General features: G+C 46.4%; 1 protein-coding gene across 1 annotated transcript in view; it reads left to right on the forward strand.

Moving 5' to 3' along the window:
* Positions 1–17,707, forward strand: part of SBNO1 (strawberry notch homolog 1) — a 946,695-nt gene that overhangs the window by 229,251 nt on the left and 699,737 nt on the right. Inside the window, exon 9 of the mRNA XM_086942451.1 lies at positions 14,405–14,587. Coding sequence (XP_086798577.1) covers positions 14,405–14,587 — 183 coding nt within the window. The remainder of the gene's footprint in view (positions 1–14,404; positions 14,588–17,707) is intronic.

The raw sequence follows: 17,707 nt of genomic DNA on the forward strand, positions 1-17,707 counted from the left end.
CCCTGCTTTTTTAAGAAATGGCACAAGGTACTTCCTCCTTTCAACTATAAAGTGCCCACAAAACATGGTGAAGTGCATAGTATCTTGAATAGAAAAACTATCACACGAACAAGGTGAAAATTCATCTGGTTTACACCACGTTGTATACTGACCTAATATCAGGTGTATCATGTTTAGGCGAAAACGAGTTAATAAAAACCTACGAAAAGGGCGGTTAACCAGAGTAAGGTAAAATTCTGGGCCAGGCGGATTTGCAACCAAAAGGAGCGCTCTAACAGATAGTTTTGAGAGCTCCTTTTCCTCTCTTATTAGGGACAACCTCATATGCATGTCATTTTTAATTTTAACAATATCGTTCCGGGATATTGACTCCGGTGAGGAAAAGAGGTTAAGTCTACCCAGGGCGCTGAAGCCATTTTTTATATAATTTAACCACTTGATTTTGTAGGCATTATCAATTGAGAGACAGTCTTTCAGGATGGCCTGATTTAAAGATAGTTTATTATTTAGCCAAATTTTAAGCCACATGATTAAAGGGGCCACTCGAATTTTGTCCGTTATATAATCGGCCCCAAGCTCAGAATGAACGGAGTAAGAAGGGGTAGACTGGGGCACAGACAGGATTGATCTGAAAAATTTGTTTTCAGAAACTTGAAGACAGTCTATCGGTCAGTGTATATTCCATTTGAGGGCTTGTACCTTTGGTGAAAAGGCAGACTCTGATCTCAAGCCACCATGGCTACAGTGCATGCCTTGGGACTGTCTGCTCCAATGCAAAAGTTCCTTTCACCAGCAATTCCGCCCTCTCCATGGGTATGGTAGAGATTTTCAATACCACCAGCACCCACCTATGCAACCAACCCAGCAAACCTTACAGCCTTCGTGTGGACTACAAGAGCAGCTGCAACCTGGTTCGCTGCTCCCCTGACTGCCACAAAACCTTCCAGGCACACAGACATCCTATCAGAGGGTTTGGCCTTTCCTCCCTGGGTGGCAAGCCATCATTTAGAACAAGTGGGTCCTTCGGTTTCCCTGCAGCAGGAAGTGTAGACCCTTTTGTCCAAAGTTGCCATAAAGAGGATTTCAGCCTCAGAGGTAGGAACTAGGTGTTTCTCCCGCTGCTTCCTTGTGATGAATTGTGGAGCCATTGCTTAACGTCTGTGCCGGAAGGTACTTTCATACTGCACTGTTTCCCTGATGTTCCTTTTCGCCCTGAGTGGCAAACAGAGGAGGGCGAGGAGGATAGGGATGGGTCTGTGGACCCTTTTGCTGATCAGCTTGATGAGCCGAACAGGTGAGGAACTGGGTGATGGCAGTGGTTTGGATACCACAGACCTTGGCATGCTCCCCCCTCCCCCAACCATGGCTACGGAGGAGAAGCCTCATACACAGTGGTGTTTTGTAGGGCAGCTTAGGTCTTCGGCCTTGAGCTTCCTACGGTGGCAGTCAGGACTAACCTCCTGACTGAGGTGCTTCATCCGGCAACAGCCTCTTCGGAGCCCCTTCTGCCTTTTAATGAAGCCCTCACCGACGTCGTTCTGGGCACTTGGTCCAAGCCCAGCATAGGGGAGCCTGTGGACAGGATGGTTGCTCAACGCCACCATCCGGCCCAGGGTGACCCACTTTTCCTTTCCCAACACCCTACCCCCTAGAGCTTGGTGGTCCAAGCTTCATACTCTAAGGGCACATTCCCTACTGCTCCCCCAGATAGGGAATCCAAGAAGCTGGACCACCTTGGGAAGATGTTTTCTTCCGCTAGCTTATTACTGCATACCTCTTGGGCAGTTATACCCATACGGTGTGGAATACGGTTGCGCAAGTGCTGCCACAGTGCCCAGACGAGAGGCCTGCGCAGTGGCAGATGGTAGAGACGAAGCGAAGTTCACCATCAGTGGGCTGAATACCGCGGACTCTGGGCAGAATATTTTCCACGTCTGTTGACTTAAGGCACTACACCTGGTTGAGGTTGTCTGGTTTCTCTGGGGATGTCCAATCCACCTTACTGGACATGCCCTTTGATGGCCGTAGCCTTTTTAGTGACAAGGTAGACTCTGCGCTCGAGCCCTTCAAGGATTCTAGGGCTACAATCCTTGAACCTTGCGGCAACCTCTTGCCCCACGCAGTCAGCCCTTCTGCCCTTTCGTGGCTACGGAAGGGGTGCCCCACCACGTTTGACCCAGTCCAGCCACTGGACCACGCAAGCTACACAGCATCTGCGTGGCCGCATACATGGGACCCAGCAACGCCTTCCAGGGGCACCAGAGGCCAGTGAGCGGCAGGATTCGCCATCACTTCCCCCCCACTGGCAGAACATCACGTCGGACAGGTGAGTTTTGCAGATAGTTCGAATGGGCTATCCGCTCCCCTTCGAGACTACCCCTCCCTCCATGCCACCTTCCGCCCGTTGCATGTTGGAGGATCATTTGGCCCCTCTCCACCAGGAAGTTGCAACTCTTGGCCAAGGCAGCTATTGAACAGGTCCCTGTGCCAGAAGTAGGACATGGTTGCATCTGTCTTTTTTCTAGTACCCACGAAGGGCAAAGGCCTGCGTCCTATTTTGGACCTCAGAGCCCTAAACTGCTTCCTCCGGAAGGAGAAGTTCAAGATGTTCACGTTGGCTCAGGTCCTGTCTACCCTCGACCCCAGCGACTGGATGTAGCTTTGGACTTGCAGGACACATACTTCCCTATCCCGGCAGCCCACAGGCGTTACCTATGGTACACAGGAGGCCACAAGCATTTTCATTTTACGGTGCTCCCCTTTGACCTTACCAGCTCCCCTCGGGTGTTCATGCAAGTTATGGCAGTGGTCGCAGCTCTTCTGTGCAGATCAGGGATTCTAGTCTTCCCCTACCTCAACGACTTGCTGTTGAAGGTGGGATTGCCCCAGGCTGTCGCCTCCCTCCTCCAGACGACTGCAGACCTCCTGCACGCCCTGGGGTCCGCTATCAATGTGCCAAAGTCACACCTAAGCTCCTTTTCATCAGAGCAAGTCTGGATACAGCGCAGTTTTGGGCTTATCCTCCCGAGCAGTGAGTCCGGGATATTCGGGCTAGGATACCGATTTTTCATCCTCTATCCCAGATTTCGGTGAGAATGACCCTGAGGCTGTTGGGCCTCATGGCCTCATGGCCTCCTGCATCCTGCTGGTGGATCATGCCAGATGGCATATGCAGGCTCTGCAGTGGCACGTGAAGTTCCAGAGGGTGCAGCACCAGGGGAATCTTTCAGACTACGTCCAGATCTCGCAGGGGACTGCTCACCAACCGCAGTGGTGGCTAATGAACCATGCTTTAGTGAGAGGCTGATCCCTCTCCCTTACCCAGTAAGGTGACGGATGTGCCTCTCCTGGGATGGGGCAGCTGTGAGAAGTTGGCATGATATATGATGCTCACTAGTTCTAGTGATCACCTTGTATCAGTCCAGACAACCCTAATGGTGATTGGTTGTAAGTCAACCTTATAGGCCAGCTATCCTAATGGTAGCATGGACAAAGCAGTCTTAGGATAAACTCTTTTGGCATGTGAAGCCAGCTGTTTTACCACATATAACCCCTTGAATACCAAATGAAAGGACACCACACAGGTTGTTATAAAAAAACAAGATATTTATTACTAACAAAACACCTCTGAACTCTTTGAGATCAGAGGGCTAAGCACATGACAAGACTTTTAAGAAAAACACTTTTAGTTGCACAAATAACAATGGTGCCCTAGGGGCACGACAAACCATAACTAAGTAAATGGTATAAGGAAATCGATAGAGGAAATGAAGATGTCCAGAGGCTGTAGGATCGCTGGGACTACACTACCCTAACCTTAGGTAAGGAGCAGGAGGCGCACGGGACACGTGTGCAGATTGTGAACTCACACGCGAGATGCAGGACAAAGTCCATGGACACTACAAATTACGAAAAGGTAAGTAAAAGACAGTTCCGACTAGTTAGGACTAAAACAGGATACCTGGACACTAGGAGAGTCAATCTACCCTTGAGCACCGAAATGCTCTCGTTACCTCACCCACGGGCTGCGGATGCATAGGTGTGAAAGTGTGTCGGCTTTCCGCGTCAGTCTATGGAACCTTGAAGAAAGATGCTGCAGGCGACCAGGAGAAAGATGTCCGGAGCGATCCAAGGGTGGATCAAGGAAGTTGGAGACCTGAAAGCAGAGGGGACAATGTTCAGTCACTAGCCAGTGACCGGAGTGGAACCAGGAAGGAACCAGATGCTGTTGTCACGATCAGGTGAAGAGTGGACGCTTGACTCTGCAGCCACGTGGACTAGGAGGTGTCTTCGACGACCAGGATGGAGGCACGAGCTGTCCCACGCAGGCTCTCGCTGTCGGCGGTGTCTGTTTCGGATTCGGCGTCAACAGGCCTCGGCAAAGGCAACCCATGTGGTGAGTGGAAAAGGCGTCTGGTGCGGACTAGGAGGGTCCAGAGTACTTCTCCTTTGCAGGGAAGCAAGGGCCAGTCTGGAGCAACCAGACCAGTGATGTAGATTTTGTGGATCGTCGTCTAGGAGGCCACTAGCCAACTGGCAAGTGACAAGACAACGCGTTGAGCAGCAATCCAGCAAAAGGGCCCTACGCAGATCTTGTGGATGCTGGAGGGCTGATCTTCTGTGCAGGAGCTGCTCGAGGCTGGGGCTTCTCAATCCCCAAAGCACTTTCTCGAGGATGCCTCTGAAGTAGTGCTGGAAGCGAAGTTCAGTTTCTCCAAGATGGACGGTCCCACGTGTCTCTTGGCACCCACGGATCTCAGCTGTGCTGCAGATGTAGGTAGAGGTTGGAGAGGTCTGGAAGTCCGGATCTCGTCGGGCTCTGAAGTCTGGTTCCAGCAGGAAGGACGACAAAGTGAACCGCTAGGACGCTTGATGGTGCCTGCTTGTGCAGGTTGGTCACTCCTTGGCCACAAGGGAGATTTTCTTCAGTCTTCTGTGGAGCAGAACGTCGAAGTCCAGAGTTTCTTCTTTGTAGAGTTTCAAATCAGGATAATCTAATTTGGAATGGGACCAGCTCCTACCTTTATTCTCCTATAGGGGGCTGTACTATGACTAGGTCCCACCGATGGGTAGGACCAGGAAGGGGGGTGGTTACACCCCCTATCCTTTGTCCGGTTTCGCGCTAGAGCTGGGGCTGGAGTGCCCCTGCAACTGGTTTGAACCGGGGTATGCACAGGGACACCTTGTGTGCCCCAGGCATGTCTCGTTCCTTTCAGCCTGTCTTACCTCAATACACAAAATCCTGTCTGGGGTGGTGCTAGCACCTCCCAAGGCAGGAACCCCTTTGTCCAGGCCTCCCTCGCTGGAAGGACTCCCAGCAGCAGGAGGTCAGGCTTGTGTCTGTGGTGGCAGCATCCATTTTGTGATGCTGAGGCTCGGGTTAACTTTAACCGGGGTTCACAGTTACATACATGTTGTGTTCCTCTAAAAGGGTGGAATGCTACCCCAGTCGCCAGAACTGGCGAGGGGGTAGTATTCCAATTCGTATGACACCTTACTCAACATGTTTTGATAATGCTATGCCAAAGTTAGCAATAACCGTGAGGATTATAATGCACTTAAGAGTATATGGTATAGCGTTATCATGGAAACAGTTAAAGGACTTGGTTCCGAAAGCTGCAGACAGGCTTAGGTCATGCTAGAGCACCATCTCACATAATTCCAAGCACTCTGCCTTCAGGATTGTTAAGGCCTGCCATAGGAGTGACTTATAGGAGTATGTGTCCATTTTAGGGTTAGATATAGGTATACTATATCTAAAGCAAAGGGTGTTTACGCCACCTTGCCCCAGCTGTGTTACCAGCCAGGGGTGGCATAATACATGCTGCAGCCCCTGGTAGCCCTTGGGTGCCCTTATACCCTGGGTTCCTATGGTACACTGTACAAGGACTTACAAGAGTGACCGAATACCAATTAGATATGTACCTTACGATACATGGAGTCCATTTTAACAGAGAGAGCAGGAAGCCTGAGATCCTGGATAGCAGGATCCTAGGCCAACTATGTCGAAAACCAGCAAAACACTAGGCAAAAAGTTGGGGGTAACCATAGTCCGATATCCACCTTCCTACAGCAGCCATCTGGGAGAGGCTGAAATCTGAGGCATCTGACCGCCAGCGGAGTCCAGACTCCATATGACCCTGTTGGAGCTCCGAGCGATTCGTCTGGCTCTGAAGTCATTCCTTCTCTCAAAGGGAAGGTGGTGCAGGTGTTCAGTCCACACCACCGCCATGTGGTACTGCAACAAGCAGGGCGGGTTGGGGTCGTGGATCCTATGTCAAGAGGCTCTTCGTCTCTGGACATGTCTGGAACATCAGGGCTTGTCTCTGGTGGTTTAACACCTTGTAGGTTCTTTGAACGCCAGGATGGATTAACTCAGCCGCCAGTGCCTGGTGGATCACAAATGGCGTCTTCACTCAGAGGTTGCTCAAGATCTCCATCAATGGCGGTGAGAGCCTGTTCACCACCGAAGAGAACGTGCAATGTCAGCATTTCTGCGCCTTGGAATTTCCAAGGCGTCACTCGCTCAGCTACGCTTTTCGTCGCAAGTGAAACTGTGGCCTCCTGTACGCCTCTCCGCCTGTACCACTTATGCCCAGAGTGCTGAAGTTCAAGCGCGACCAGGCCCAAGTTATTCTTGTGGCTCTGGACTGGGCACAAAGAGTTTGGTACCCAGAGCTACTGAGCATGGCCTTCGATCCTCGGATCAGACTGCCTCTTCAGGGGTATCTTCTGTTGCACCAGCAGGGGAAGGTCCTCCCCAAACCTGTCCAGCCTCCACCTCCTTGCATTGAGATTGAGCGGCAACAGTTAACAGCTTTTGACTTTCCTCCTGAAGTCTGTAATGTCATCTTGGCAGCCTGGTGTCCCTCCACTAAGACTGTATATACCTGCTGATAGAACACGTTTGTGGTGTGGTGCACAGCAAAGACACTGGATCCCCTTTCTGCCCCTCTTTCGGAGGGTATCTTCTATATACTTTATTTTCCCCAGCAGGGCTCTTCCCTGGGCACTCTTAAAAGCTACCTGTTGGCCATATCTGCCTTCCTTCAAGTCCCCTATTGTCAATAGATTTCTAAAGGGGACTACTCACCTCTTTCCTCCTTCTCTGTACATAATGCCCAGTGGGACTTGGACTTGGTCTGAACCTATCTTATGTGTGCTCCCTTTGAGCCTCTTCACAACTGTTTTCCCTCAGGCTCCTCACTCTGAAGACCGCTTTCCTTGTTGCCATCAACTCTGCTCGCAGAGTGAGTGAGCGTCAGGCTTTGTCTTCCTGACCTCCTTTTCTTGCTGTTCATCCGTACAAAGTAGTCCTTCGAACAAGTCTCTTTTCTTCCCAAAGTTGTTACCTCTTTCCTTATAGGACAGATCATCACTTTACCCACATTCTATGCAGCTCCACACCCTTCCAAGGGGGAGGAGAGACTCCACCGTCTGGACACTAAATGTGCGCTGTCTTTCTATCCCGACCACACAAAAGATTTCCAGGTGGACAATCCACTCTGTTGTTTGATTGGCCAAGAAAGGTCGGGATGAGCAAATACTCTCTCGATGGTTTGTCCTGTGCATTAAAATCTGCTACTCCTTAGCAAAGAAGGAAGCCCCAGTGGGACTGCATGCCCACTCCACCAGGTTGACAGCAGCTTCTACTGCCTTGGGGCATGGAGTCCCACTCCTTGACATCTGTCAGGCGGCCACTTGGGCATCTTTGCACACATTCACTAAACATCATTTCCTGGACAGCCATGTCCAGAGAGATGGCTACTTTGACCTTTCTGTTCTCCAGGACTTTCTAGTGTGAACTTGGTTCGCAGACCCACCTCCGCAGTTGGTATTGCCGTAGTATCCACTATAAAGGTAAGGAATCTAGAAATACAGTCTCTTTCAGATGAAGAAGTTACTTAACTTCAGTAATGATGTATCTGTGAGAAACAAACATTAGTTATAGATTCGTTTTCGCCCCATCATCCTCCCCGTTCTGAGAACGGACTTCTAGTGATAGGGACTCCCTTCCAGGGCCCTAGTTATGTGCACCAGTGGTCAGTGTCTTGCATGGCTCTGCACTTCTGGTGTGGAAAGTCCTGTCCGAACTGACGTCAGTGCGCAGGGTGTCATCCAAGTAGAGACCACAGCGTCATTCCGGCGACCACAATGCCAACGACTGACAGTCGACCTACGCCACCAACCGACGCGTATGGGTACTGCTGAAGAATAAAATGTTCGGATCCATTCTGACGCCTGGGGGTAATTACAAAGATAAGGAATCTATAACTACATATGTCTATTACAGATTCATCGTTGGTAACTTGTTCTTTTTGATCCGAATATCATGAAAACTGAAGATGATTTCAAGTGTCTGTGAGAAGGACGTGCAATAAAAAGGATTTATATGGACATTTAAGATGCAAAGTATTTTTCTCAGTGCAGATGTTGCTACTTGATTGTTGTATTAATTTGTATTTAGCTAAAAGTTTTAGATCTAGATGCTTACAATCACTAATATGGGCATGTTATTTATATATATATATATATATATATAATGTGTGTATATTTTACACTTCTTCGCTGTGACACGAAAGAATTGGGCGCACTCCCTCTGAATTCCACAATTAGATTTATTGCAATCTTTTCAGCATGAAAACAAAACGATCTACGCGTTTCAGTGCTCCCGGCACCTTGCTCACGATCGTGAGCAAGGTGCCGGGAGCACTGAAACGCGTAGATAGTTTTGTTTTCATGCTGAAAAGATTGCATTTAAAAAACCTATTAAATTCACTGAAAAAACCATAGGTTTCAAACCAGTTATAGTTAGGTGGAAATTTTACCCGCATAAAACCATTGAAATTCCCACGTTATAGTTAGTTGGACTCACTATAACTTTCGCGTGCAATGCATTGCTGATGACGTCACATATTACATCACTCATGACAAAGTCAGTGACATCACTCATGACATCACTGAAGGTACTAAAGGAAGGGGGCAGTTGACAGTCTGGGTGTGGCAAAACCTAGGGCTAAATATTTATGTTCTTCCCCAGCAGTGGAATAACATACTGGTAGTTAGATTGACCATGGGCTCCCAGTGGACTATGGACATCTACAACGTCTATGTGAGAGGTACCAGAGGAAAGAAGTCGGGGTTTGGTGGCCCTTGACAAACTCCTTGATCCACACCAGGAAACCTCAAACATTGTAGATGCAGGGGATTTCAATTCAGCATTTGACCCCCTCACTAGGGAGGAGGTCAATCTCACAGATGAGGAAGATGCTAGGTGGGGTATCTCTAAGTTGGAGCTGGACCAAATTCCCAGGTGGACGGATGTGGCTATACAAATCAACTCCCTTTGTATAGAGAAGGGTTTGCGGGCTTCTGATAGATTGGGGGCTAAAACATTCAACAATGGGTACTGTGCAAGCAGATAGATTATGTTCTGATTAGTTTGGCACTCTGGCATGCCCTTAGACATATGTTGGTCATTGACAGGGTAGAAAGTGATCACAAACCCCTGTGTGACCCTGGATCTGACAAAGTATAATATACCTAACCAAACTGGAAATAAGTACTCTTCTGGTGAAGTCATTCTATCCAACAATATGAGACGCCTCAAATGGGCTAAAGTAGTTGAAATGCCTGAATTGCTGGAAAGCATTGCAAGGGGTATGGATGGTGCTGTAAGCGAGCTAGAGGTCTATGTAATAAATTCTTTGACACCAGAATAAGCTACTTGCACCCATAACAATCTATTCACCCACTTGAGTTCTCATTTCTTCATGCAGGGTAGGAATAAAAAGGCTACAAATAGGAAAGATGGCCATTGGATTGTTGTCAAGCATGTGTGGATCTGGGGGAATGCTATCAAAATAGGTGACCCATTGGTCGTGCGGAGAGCCAGGCATGTTTACAGGGCTACCCAAATGAAGGCGAAGAGATCATGGGACGACAATAAAAGGCAGGAACTGAGGGAGGCTTGTGCAATGAAAACAGCAAACCGTTCTGGAATGTATATAAATGGTATAGAGGAGGGCAGGCCAGTCAGCCCCAAAATCAACTGACACACACTGACTGGGTGAACCACTTCAAACCCCAATATGCTGCAAGTACAGTTGAGGAAGTGGGTACTATAATCATATCATTCTATCAGGACGGGGACTTCAGCAGGGCGGAGGTGGAAGCGGCACTCGACACCATAATGCCAAGAAAGGCCCCGATGGCATCCCTGGGGACGTATTCCTGTATGACAAGGATAGATGGTGCTGATCTATCCCATTGTTGTCCAATGACATTGCCCAGGGAGCCTCTGTCCCAACCTCCTGAATGGAGCGGAAATTATTCTGGTTTATAAAAAAGGGGACAAATCATGCCCAGGGAACTATAGGCCCATCAGTTTAATTGACTGCCTACAGAAGGTAATGGGGTGCTTAGTGCTTAATAAAATGCAAGAGTAGAATGAGGAATTTAATGTCTTATCTCCAGTGCAAGCTGGGTTTAGGGGTTATACAAGTACTATTGATCAAGTGTTTATTTTATTTTTGAGTTTGGGCAAGGGTAGTCTGTAAGCCACTTTCATTGATCTTAAGTCAGCGTTTGATCTTGTGCCATGTGCCAAACTGTGGGTAACTTTACAAGAACTGGGGATGCCCCCTACACTACTTACACTCATTATTAAACTGCATGAGGAAAATACTTCCAAAATTAGATTAGACCGATTCAGTCACCAACAAGGCCTGCCCATGCCCTCAAAGGGTCATTGCCTTTTTCCAGCTTGTACTTCTTTTTCAGCCATGACTTCACCTCATAGTAAGAACCATAATGTGCCGCTGGGACACAGTGGCTTCCTGTATTGCTAGCTTATCCCACTCCTGGCTGCATCTATGTCATTTGCAACAGTGCCTCTCAAGACAATGGTCACAAGTGGAGGGTCAGATGGAAGGTAACGGCCAGTGTGCTTTGCTGTCTGTGGTAGTGAAACTGCAACAACAGTTTGTGGGGCACGCCTTTCCTAGACCCAGTTCCTCAAGTCACCATTACCATGGAGGCCTTCCAAGTGAGATGGGGAGCTCACCTCGATCACATTACAGTGCAGGATATATGGACTCCAGCTCAAAAAAACCTGCACATCAATTAACCAGAGTTTCTGCCCATCTGCCTCTCCCTCATAGCCTTTTTACCGCTTAGTCTGGGCAAAGCAGTTCTGGTCAGGACGACAACATGACCTTCAGAATAAGGGGGGCATTCACTCACTCTCCCTTCCTTATTGGCTCAGACAAACTGTCATTGGGCCAATCATTACCATATTCTACTTGCATAGTGCCTTCGGAATGTGGGTAACCATCTGGTGCACCTGTTAAGCAAGAAGCATCAACAAGTCCAAGTGTGGGAACTCCACCTGCAGGTCCTACACCAGTATTTACAGGGCTGTAGCACTCCCAAAGTAGATCTATTTGCTACACCAGAGAACGTAAAATGGCCAAACCTCACCTCCAAGTATCCACTCGGTCCATGGGCAATGCACTAATGATCATCTGGACAGGGATATTTGCCAATGCTTTTCTCCCCCACCCCATCTTCCACAGTTGGTGTGGAAATGAAGCAAACATAATCACACACTCATTCAGGTGGCTCCCAAATTGACTGTGAAGCCCTGGTATTTAGGCTTAAAGCAAATGTTGAACAGCCCCCACAGGAGGTTTTCCAACAGGCTGTACCTTTTCATCAGAAACCAAGCCTGGCACCCAGATCCCAAGCAACTCCATCTAGAGATCTGATGCCTACGGTCTTACAATTTGGTTACTTGGGCTTCCAACAGGAACGCATGGACATCCTGCATAGGTTCTGTAGACCTACCACATGAGCATGCAACGTTTTAAAGTGGAAACTATTTGTTCACTATTGCATCACCAAGTAGATCTTGTAAGACCTGCTGTCAAAGTCCTCATCAGCTACCTAATCCAACTCCAGAAGTCAGCTCTAACCTACACTTCAGTAAGGCTTTATTTAGTTGCTATGGCTGCATACATGGAAAACAAGGAACATTGTTCCCTCTTCTAAATCGCTGTAACTAAGATGTTCATGGAAGGCCTTAAGAGAGTAATTTCTCATAGGGTCCAACCAGTGCCAATATGGAACCTTAACAGTGTGCTTACCAGACTCATAGGTCCCCAATTTGAACACTTCTATTCTTGTCTGCTCCAGTACCTTTCCTGGAAAGTAGCCTTCTTCATTGTGATAACTGTTACGCCGTATTAGTGAGTACAAGTTCATAAGGACATGGTAGAACTTAGGACAAGAAACTCACAAAAGATACGTTCTAATTGAGCTGGGGGTTTTTTGTTTAAGGAAAAGTATTCCTTTATAAGACGAGAACCCTCACTCACCCTAGGTTGACCTGCGTTATCATAGAGCTCCCTCCTCACATCGGGGCCGCAAGGTCCCAGATGTGGTCTACAACTCTCCACCTGAAGCAGTGGGTGGAGAGGAGCTTAGGTGTTTTAAGTGGGGGATGCCTCTAAGCAGTGTGAGTGAGTGAGGGCCAGAGTGCAAAACCAAAATAAATGAAAAGTTAAAACTATCTCTAGGGATTCCATATCTTTATTCAGTGGTACCCTGGGATAGGATTAAAAGGTAAGAGGACAAGGGGTTCAGAGCAAATATACCCTCTAAGTGGTCAACCTGTTTCTACCTTTAATTGGCTCCAACCGGAGTTCTTGGGCATTCTTCAGGAAGCAGTAAACAAAACATGTCTCTGCATGCAATGATGAAATCAATAAAAATAATCAGATGGCTATACTGGACTTGATACGTTGGAGTCACGACCATGATGAGTGATTAATACACCATCTCCATCTAAAAAAGAAAAATATAAACATCGCCTTCTATAACTATGTTGCATTTGAAATGTCACAGGGCACAATAATGCTTTGGCCCCCTGAGAATTAAGTTACACATGAGGTCATTCAAAAGGCAAAAGTGGGTTACCTGATGGGGGAGATACATTCTACCTCTACAGCCACATTGTACCACACGGCCAGCTCTGCTTATGGAATTGAAAGCAGAAAATGTAAACAGTGGCAGTCTAGTGGGACAACAGTGTACACCATGTCAGTCAAAGGTCTGTTGACATGAAAAGACTGGACGACACCATGGAAGTCAAAGATTTGGTTAACATGAAAAATACTGGATAGCCCTATCAAGGCCGGGGATCAGTGAGGGGGGCCACATCAATCTCAAAAGGAGGTACAATAAGGTGAATATTTTATTCCGCTGTCACTTATACAAACCTTTCTAAATGAGCGATAAAAAATTAGACAAACTGAGTAACGAATAAAAAATAAAAATAAAAGGCTTGGTAGTGGTATCCAGAGCTTACACCTATTGGTTGGGGCGGAGGTCATAGTTCTCATGATATAGTGCAGATCGGAAGGATCTTAGGACAAACCTGAAGTTCCTACCTCTTTAATCAGATCATAGAGCTGTCTTTTTTCCCCCAACCTGACTCTGTAGTAGAGAGAGCGCTGTCTAACCTAGACATAAAGCACAATCTCATGTATTACATTGACCAAACCAAATGTTTTTGAAGGCATACCTGATGTCTGTGGCCTTTGGCAAAGGGCTGCACTTAATGGGGTTTTGCAAAGTTGGTTTTGCTATGTGGCTAGTTAAGTGAATCCAAACTTGCGATCATAAAACAAAAAGAAACCTTTCTGTTACACCTAGGGCTTACTCTATTCGCAAGAAGGCTGAATCCACTGCCTTCTTGGGGATCATTCTCCTAGCCGATGTATGCTAGGAGGCTACATGGTCATCCAACACGCAATTAATAGGTGCTATTGTGTGGGTGTTCTTGCTAGACCTAAAACGGCAAGCAATGGTTGGCCTCATGGACCCGAGTACCTTATTCCACACATTTGCATCATTAACCTAGTAGTTAAGGCTTATAGGAGGGTACTGCTTTAGTCTATGCAGAACTACAGCAACACATGCTACAAATGGAAAATGCTACATACCCAGTAAGCATCTGTTTATATCGTGTAGTGCTGTATGTTCACATGACCCCTTCCTTCTTGGACTCGTGGTTCTGATCACAGATGGCTTTACTTTTTAAATCATTATCCTCTGTATAGTGCAAATGTGCATAATAGTACAGTGGGGTGGTGAGTGTATACTGTCACCCACTGTGCAGGAAGCATGAATGAGTTAAAGGAAAATTATTTTCTTCAGTAGGCGGTCATAATTCTTTGTTTTTTTTAATAGTGTTTAGGCATCATGTTTTGCCATGGTTATTAATTTGGTGGCTATTCGAGATCTAGATTTACAGTTAATTGAATTCATTCGTGTTTCAGCTGATTTATGTTTAGTTTTGTTCACTTTTCTGTGCTTTGACTGGTATATTCCGATTTTCTAGTGGGTTCTGGCCAGAGAGAAATTTCAACAAGCAGCTGATCTAATTGATGCTGAACAACGAATGAAAAAGTCAATGTGGGGTCAGTTTTGGTCAGCCCACCAAAGGTTTTTCAAATATCTATGCATAGCATCCAAAGTTAAAAGGGTGGTCCAGCTGGCGCGAGAAGAAATTAAAAATGGAAAAGTAAGTCTGCAAACTGTTTTGTTCTATGCCAAAAATAATGCACGTTCAATGTGTAAATTGTAAAGTGCCACTTACTGTTGAAAGGATCAAATTAAGTAGGATTCTGAGACTGTGACATAAACCATTTTTATTTGGAGAATTACAAATTCAGAAATTGCTCAGTGATCTAATTTTCTTAGTCCGTGTTCTGTAGGACTGCATGACTTGCATCCATAACCTGCTTACTTGTGAAAAATAATTTTGGCAATGTGTGTTTTAAGGAGTTGTGCCCTTGTTTAAAAACTGGAATGATAAATTCTATGTGTTTTGCTTGATGCCCGTTTTGCCTACCTACGTTTCTTCTATAAATACCTTGTCATTCAAGTGAATATATATTTCAAAGCGGAAGATAATCTCTGCAAGGTTTTTAGCTTTACACTTTCCTTGTAATTTAAGAACAATGCAGGGTCAATATAATAGTACATTTCATTTGTGCCTTGGAGGTGTCGCAGTTAAGCAAACATTCATTAAACATTTTAAGAACCAAAATGTCTGTGGACTAGACTTTAATGGCTGACAGGAATTTGAAGAGTGTTGCTGCCTTGCCCAAAAAAATTAGCGAGGTAAAGTTGGTGACTAGTCTGCTGTAATCCTTAAAACCTAATAAAGTCCTTTTTTTCAGATCTGCTCTCTTAGCATTATTTCTGTTTCTCACTAGATTAATTCTGAGTGGTTTGCTCAGCCTCTTATGGGGAATTTGTCAAATTAAAGTAAGCAATTGAATCGCAATCTGGAAAATCTCTAACTTGATTAATCACGAAGAATTGCTAATTTGACTCTGATGGTTATATGTACTTGGCAAGGTATCTAACCCTAGGCCTGCTTGGGGAAAAACTGGGGAAAACCGGTTTAAAAAAGAAGTTTCTACGAATCTTGTCCTGTCAAGAATTTAAAGGGAAATAAAGCATTAAACAGAGGCACTAGACACTACAGCATAATTTCTCAGCACTAACCTTTTTAATTTCAGGTTGTAAACTAGCATAAGTTTGTGCTTCTCTAATACTGGCCCGCCCTATCTTTTCCTTTGGATGTTTAACTGTCTTTTTATAAATGTTATCTGCAACAATGGACCCCAAAGCATTTCTTAAACAACAAGAAATAAATTAAGCAATAAAATGCAATGCCTAATTCTGGCAGAATGTTGTTTGATCTTTTAAGTAAATGATGCCACAGTTTCTACAAATGCATAAATCTGCTTCTTTCCTGCAACATTGTTTGGTATAAAAAAAAGAAATAGTTGAAAGACCCCAGTTAGCATTGTCTAACTATACTGCCTCATTAAGGCTGCAAAGAACTATCGCATTTCCTATATATTACATATTATGTACTCTAATAATGCCCTTTTTAGGTCAGTCATTTGAGATCTCTTGTATTTACTTCAGTATATAGTTTAGTATATATACTTATATTCGAGGCATATGAGCTGTAGACCTCACATCGGGACAACGGATCCGGATTATAGAGACTTCGTTCCCATACTCTCCTTTATAAGAAAAAGGCTCCGGTCCCTCTTCTGTCTTTGGGCAAATTCGCACAGAGATGTTTTCGAGCACCCTGCCTTCGGGCTAGGCACCAAAACATACTCAACCTTTCGGCTCGGGATCTACCTGTCCCCACGCCGGTGCTGACCCAAAACCTTCGGCGTCGAAAGTGAAACACCTTCTCGTTTCCGTGCCACCATCGCGTAAACCTAACTCCCCAGTATTGGGGTGTCTTTCATAGATTCACATGCCTGAATCATTCCCCGTCGTCTGAGTGGGAGTGCCACGGTACATAAAAAAGCAGTAACATGCACATAACCAAAAAACCTTGGTAATAAACAACCAGGAAGTAAAGTAGCCCTAAGCTGCAAGAGCAAAAACTTCCACACATGACTATCATAGTCATTTTGTATAGTGCAAACTGCAGCCAATCAGGCAACTGCACCCACCAGAATGTTCTCCCCAGAGGCTCAGGCTCTCAGATTTTCTACTACACGTCGTGTGAAGGGAGTCTCCCTGAGCTCTGCTCATTACTTCACTTTTCTGACTGGATTTCTTCATCTAAGATGTCATCTACTAAAAAAATCTCTTCAGGCCTTGTGAATCTTGTGGGAAGCTCCGGCTTTTTAAAGAAGATCCCCACAAAAAGTGCATCTACTGCCTTTATCCTGATCATGAGGTGAGAGAGTGTAAGATCTACAGGACCTTCCCTCAGAAGACCCTCAGAGACAGGGAAGGATGCCTTCTTCTGTGGCTACAGAAGATTAAAGACCAGGACAATCCTTTTATCTGAAGTGGGAAGTGTGGCTTCAGGGTTATCTGTATCCTCAAGAAAGAGGGTGGCTGAGAAAGATCTATCTTCCACTGGGGCTAAGGTGTTCAGGAAAGCTCAGCCCTACAAGGGCTCTGCTTGCCTTCTGCAAAAAAAGCTTCTCCACCTTCTGAATCCTCTGTATCGCCCCCTAAAAAGACTGGAAAGTCTTTGGCATCTAAGAGGCTTCCTGAGAAGGTTTTTCCTCAGAAGAAGAAGACTACGCCGTCGGCAGACTCGTCGTTGGCTCCCTCGTCGTTGGCTCCCTCGTCGTTGATTTTCATCGTCGACACCACTTCAACGTCGACAGTACCCTTTTCATCACCTAAGCCTAAGATGCTCATGTCGTCAGCCTCTTCACCGTCGAAACTGGTCTCTGTTGTGGTAAGACCTATTTCGTCGGCGAAAATAATGCCTTCCATTGTCGACGCTCCGTCGCTGATAACGTAGGTATGTAAGATTCCATCAATGAGTACTCCGTCGCCGAAAACTGGCTCGACGTCGACGACCCCACCGTCTGCGAAGACTGGCTCGACGTCGACGGCCCCACTGTCGGCGAAGACTGGCTCGACGTCGACGACCCCACCGTCGACTAAGACTGGCTCGACGTCGAAGATCCCACTGTCGACGAAGACTGCTTTGTCATCGACAGCTTCATCGTCTGCGAAAAATGCCTCGTTGACGAAGACATTGTGGCCGAAGAATGCCTCGTCGTCAAACATGGTCGAAGATTACACCATCGATTAGGTTAACTGTCTCGTTGACACCATCTCCATCAACGACTGCACC

This window comes from Lissotriton vulgaris, chromosome 11 (assembly GCF_964263255.1).
Source record: "Lissotriton vulgaris chromosome 11, aLisVul1.2, whole genome shotgun sequence".
NCBI classification, from domain to species: domain Eukaryota; kingdom Metazoa; phylum Chordata; class Amphibia; order Caudata; family Salamandridae; genus Lissotriton; species Lissotriton vulgaris.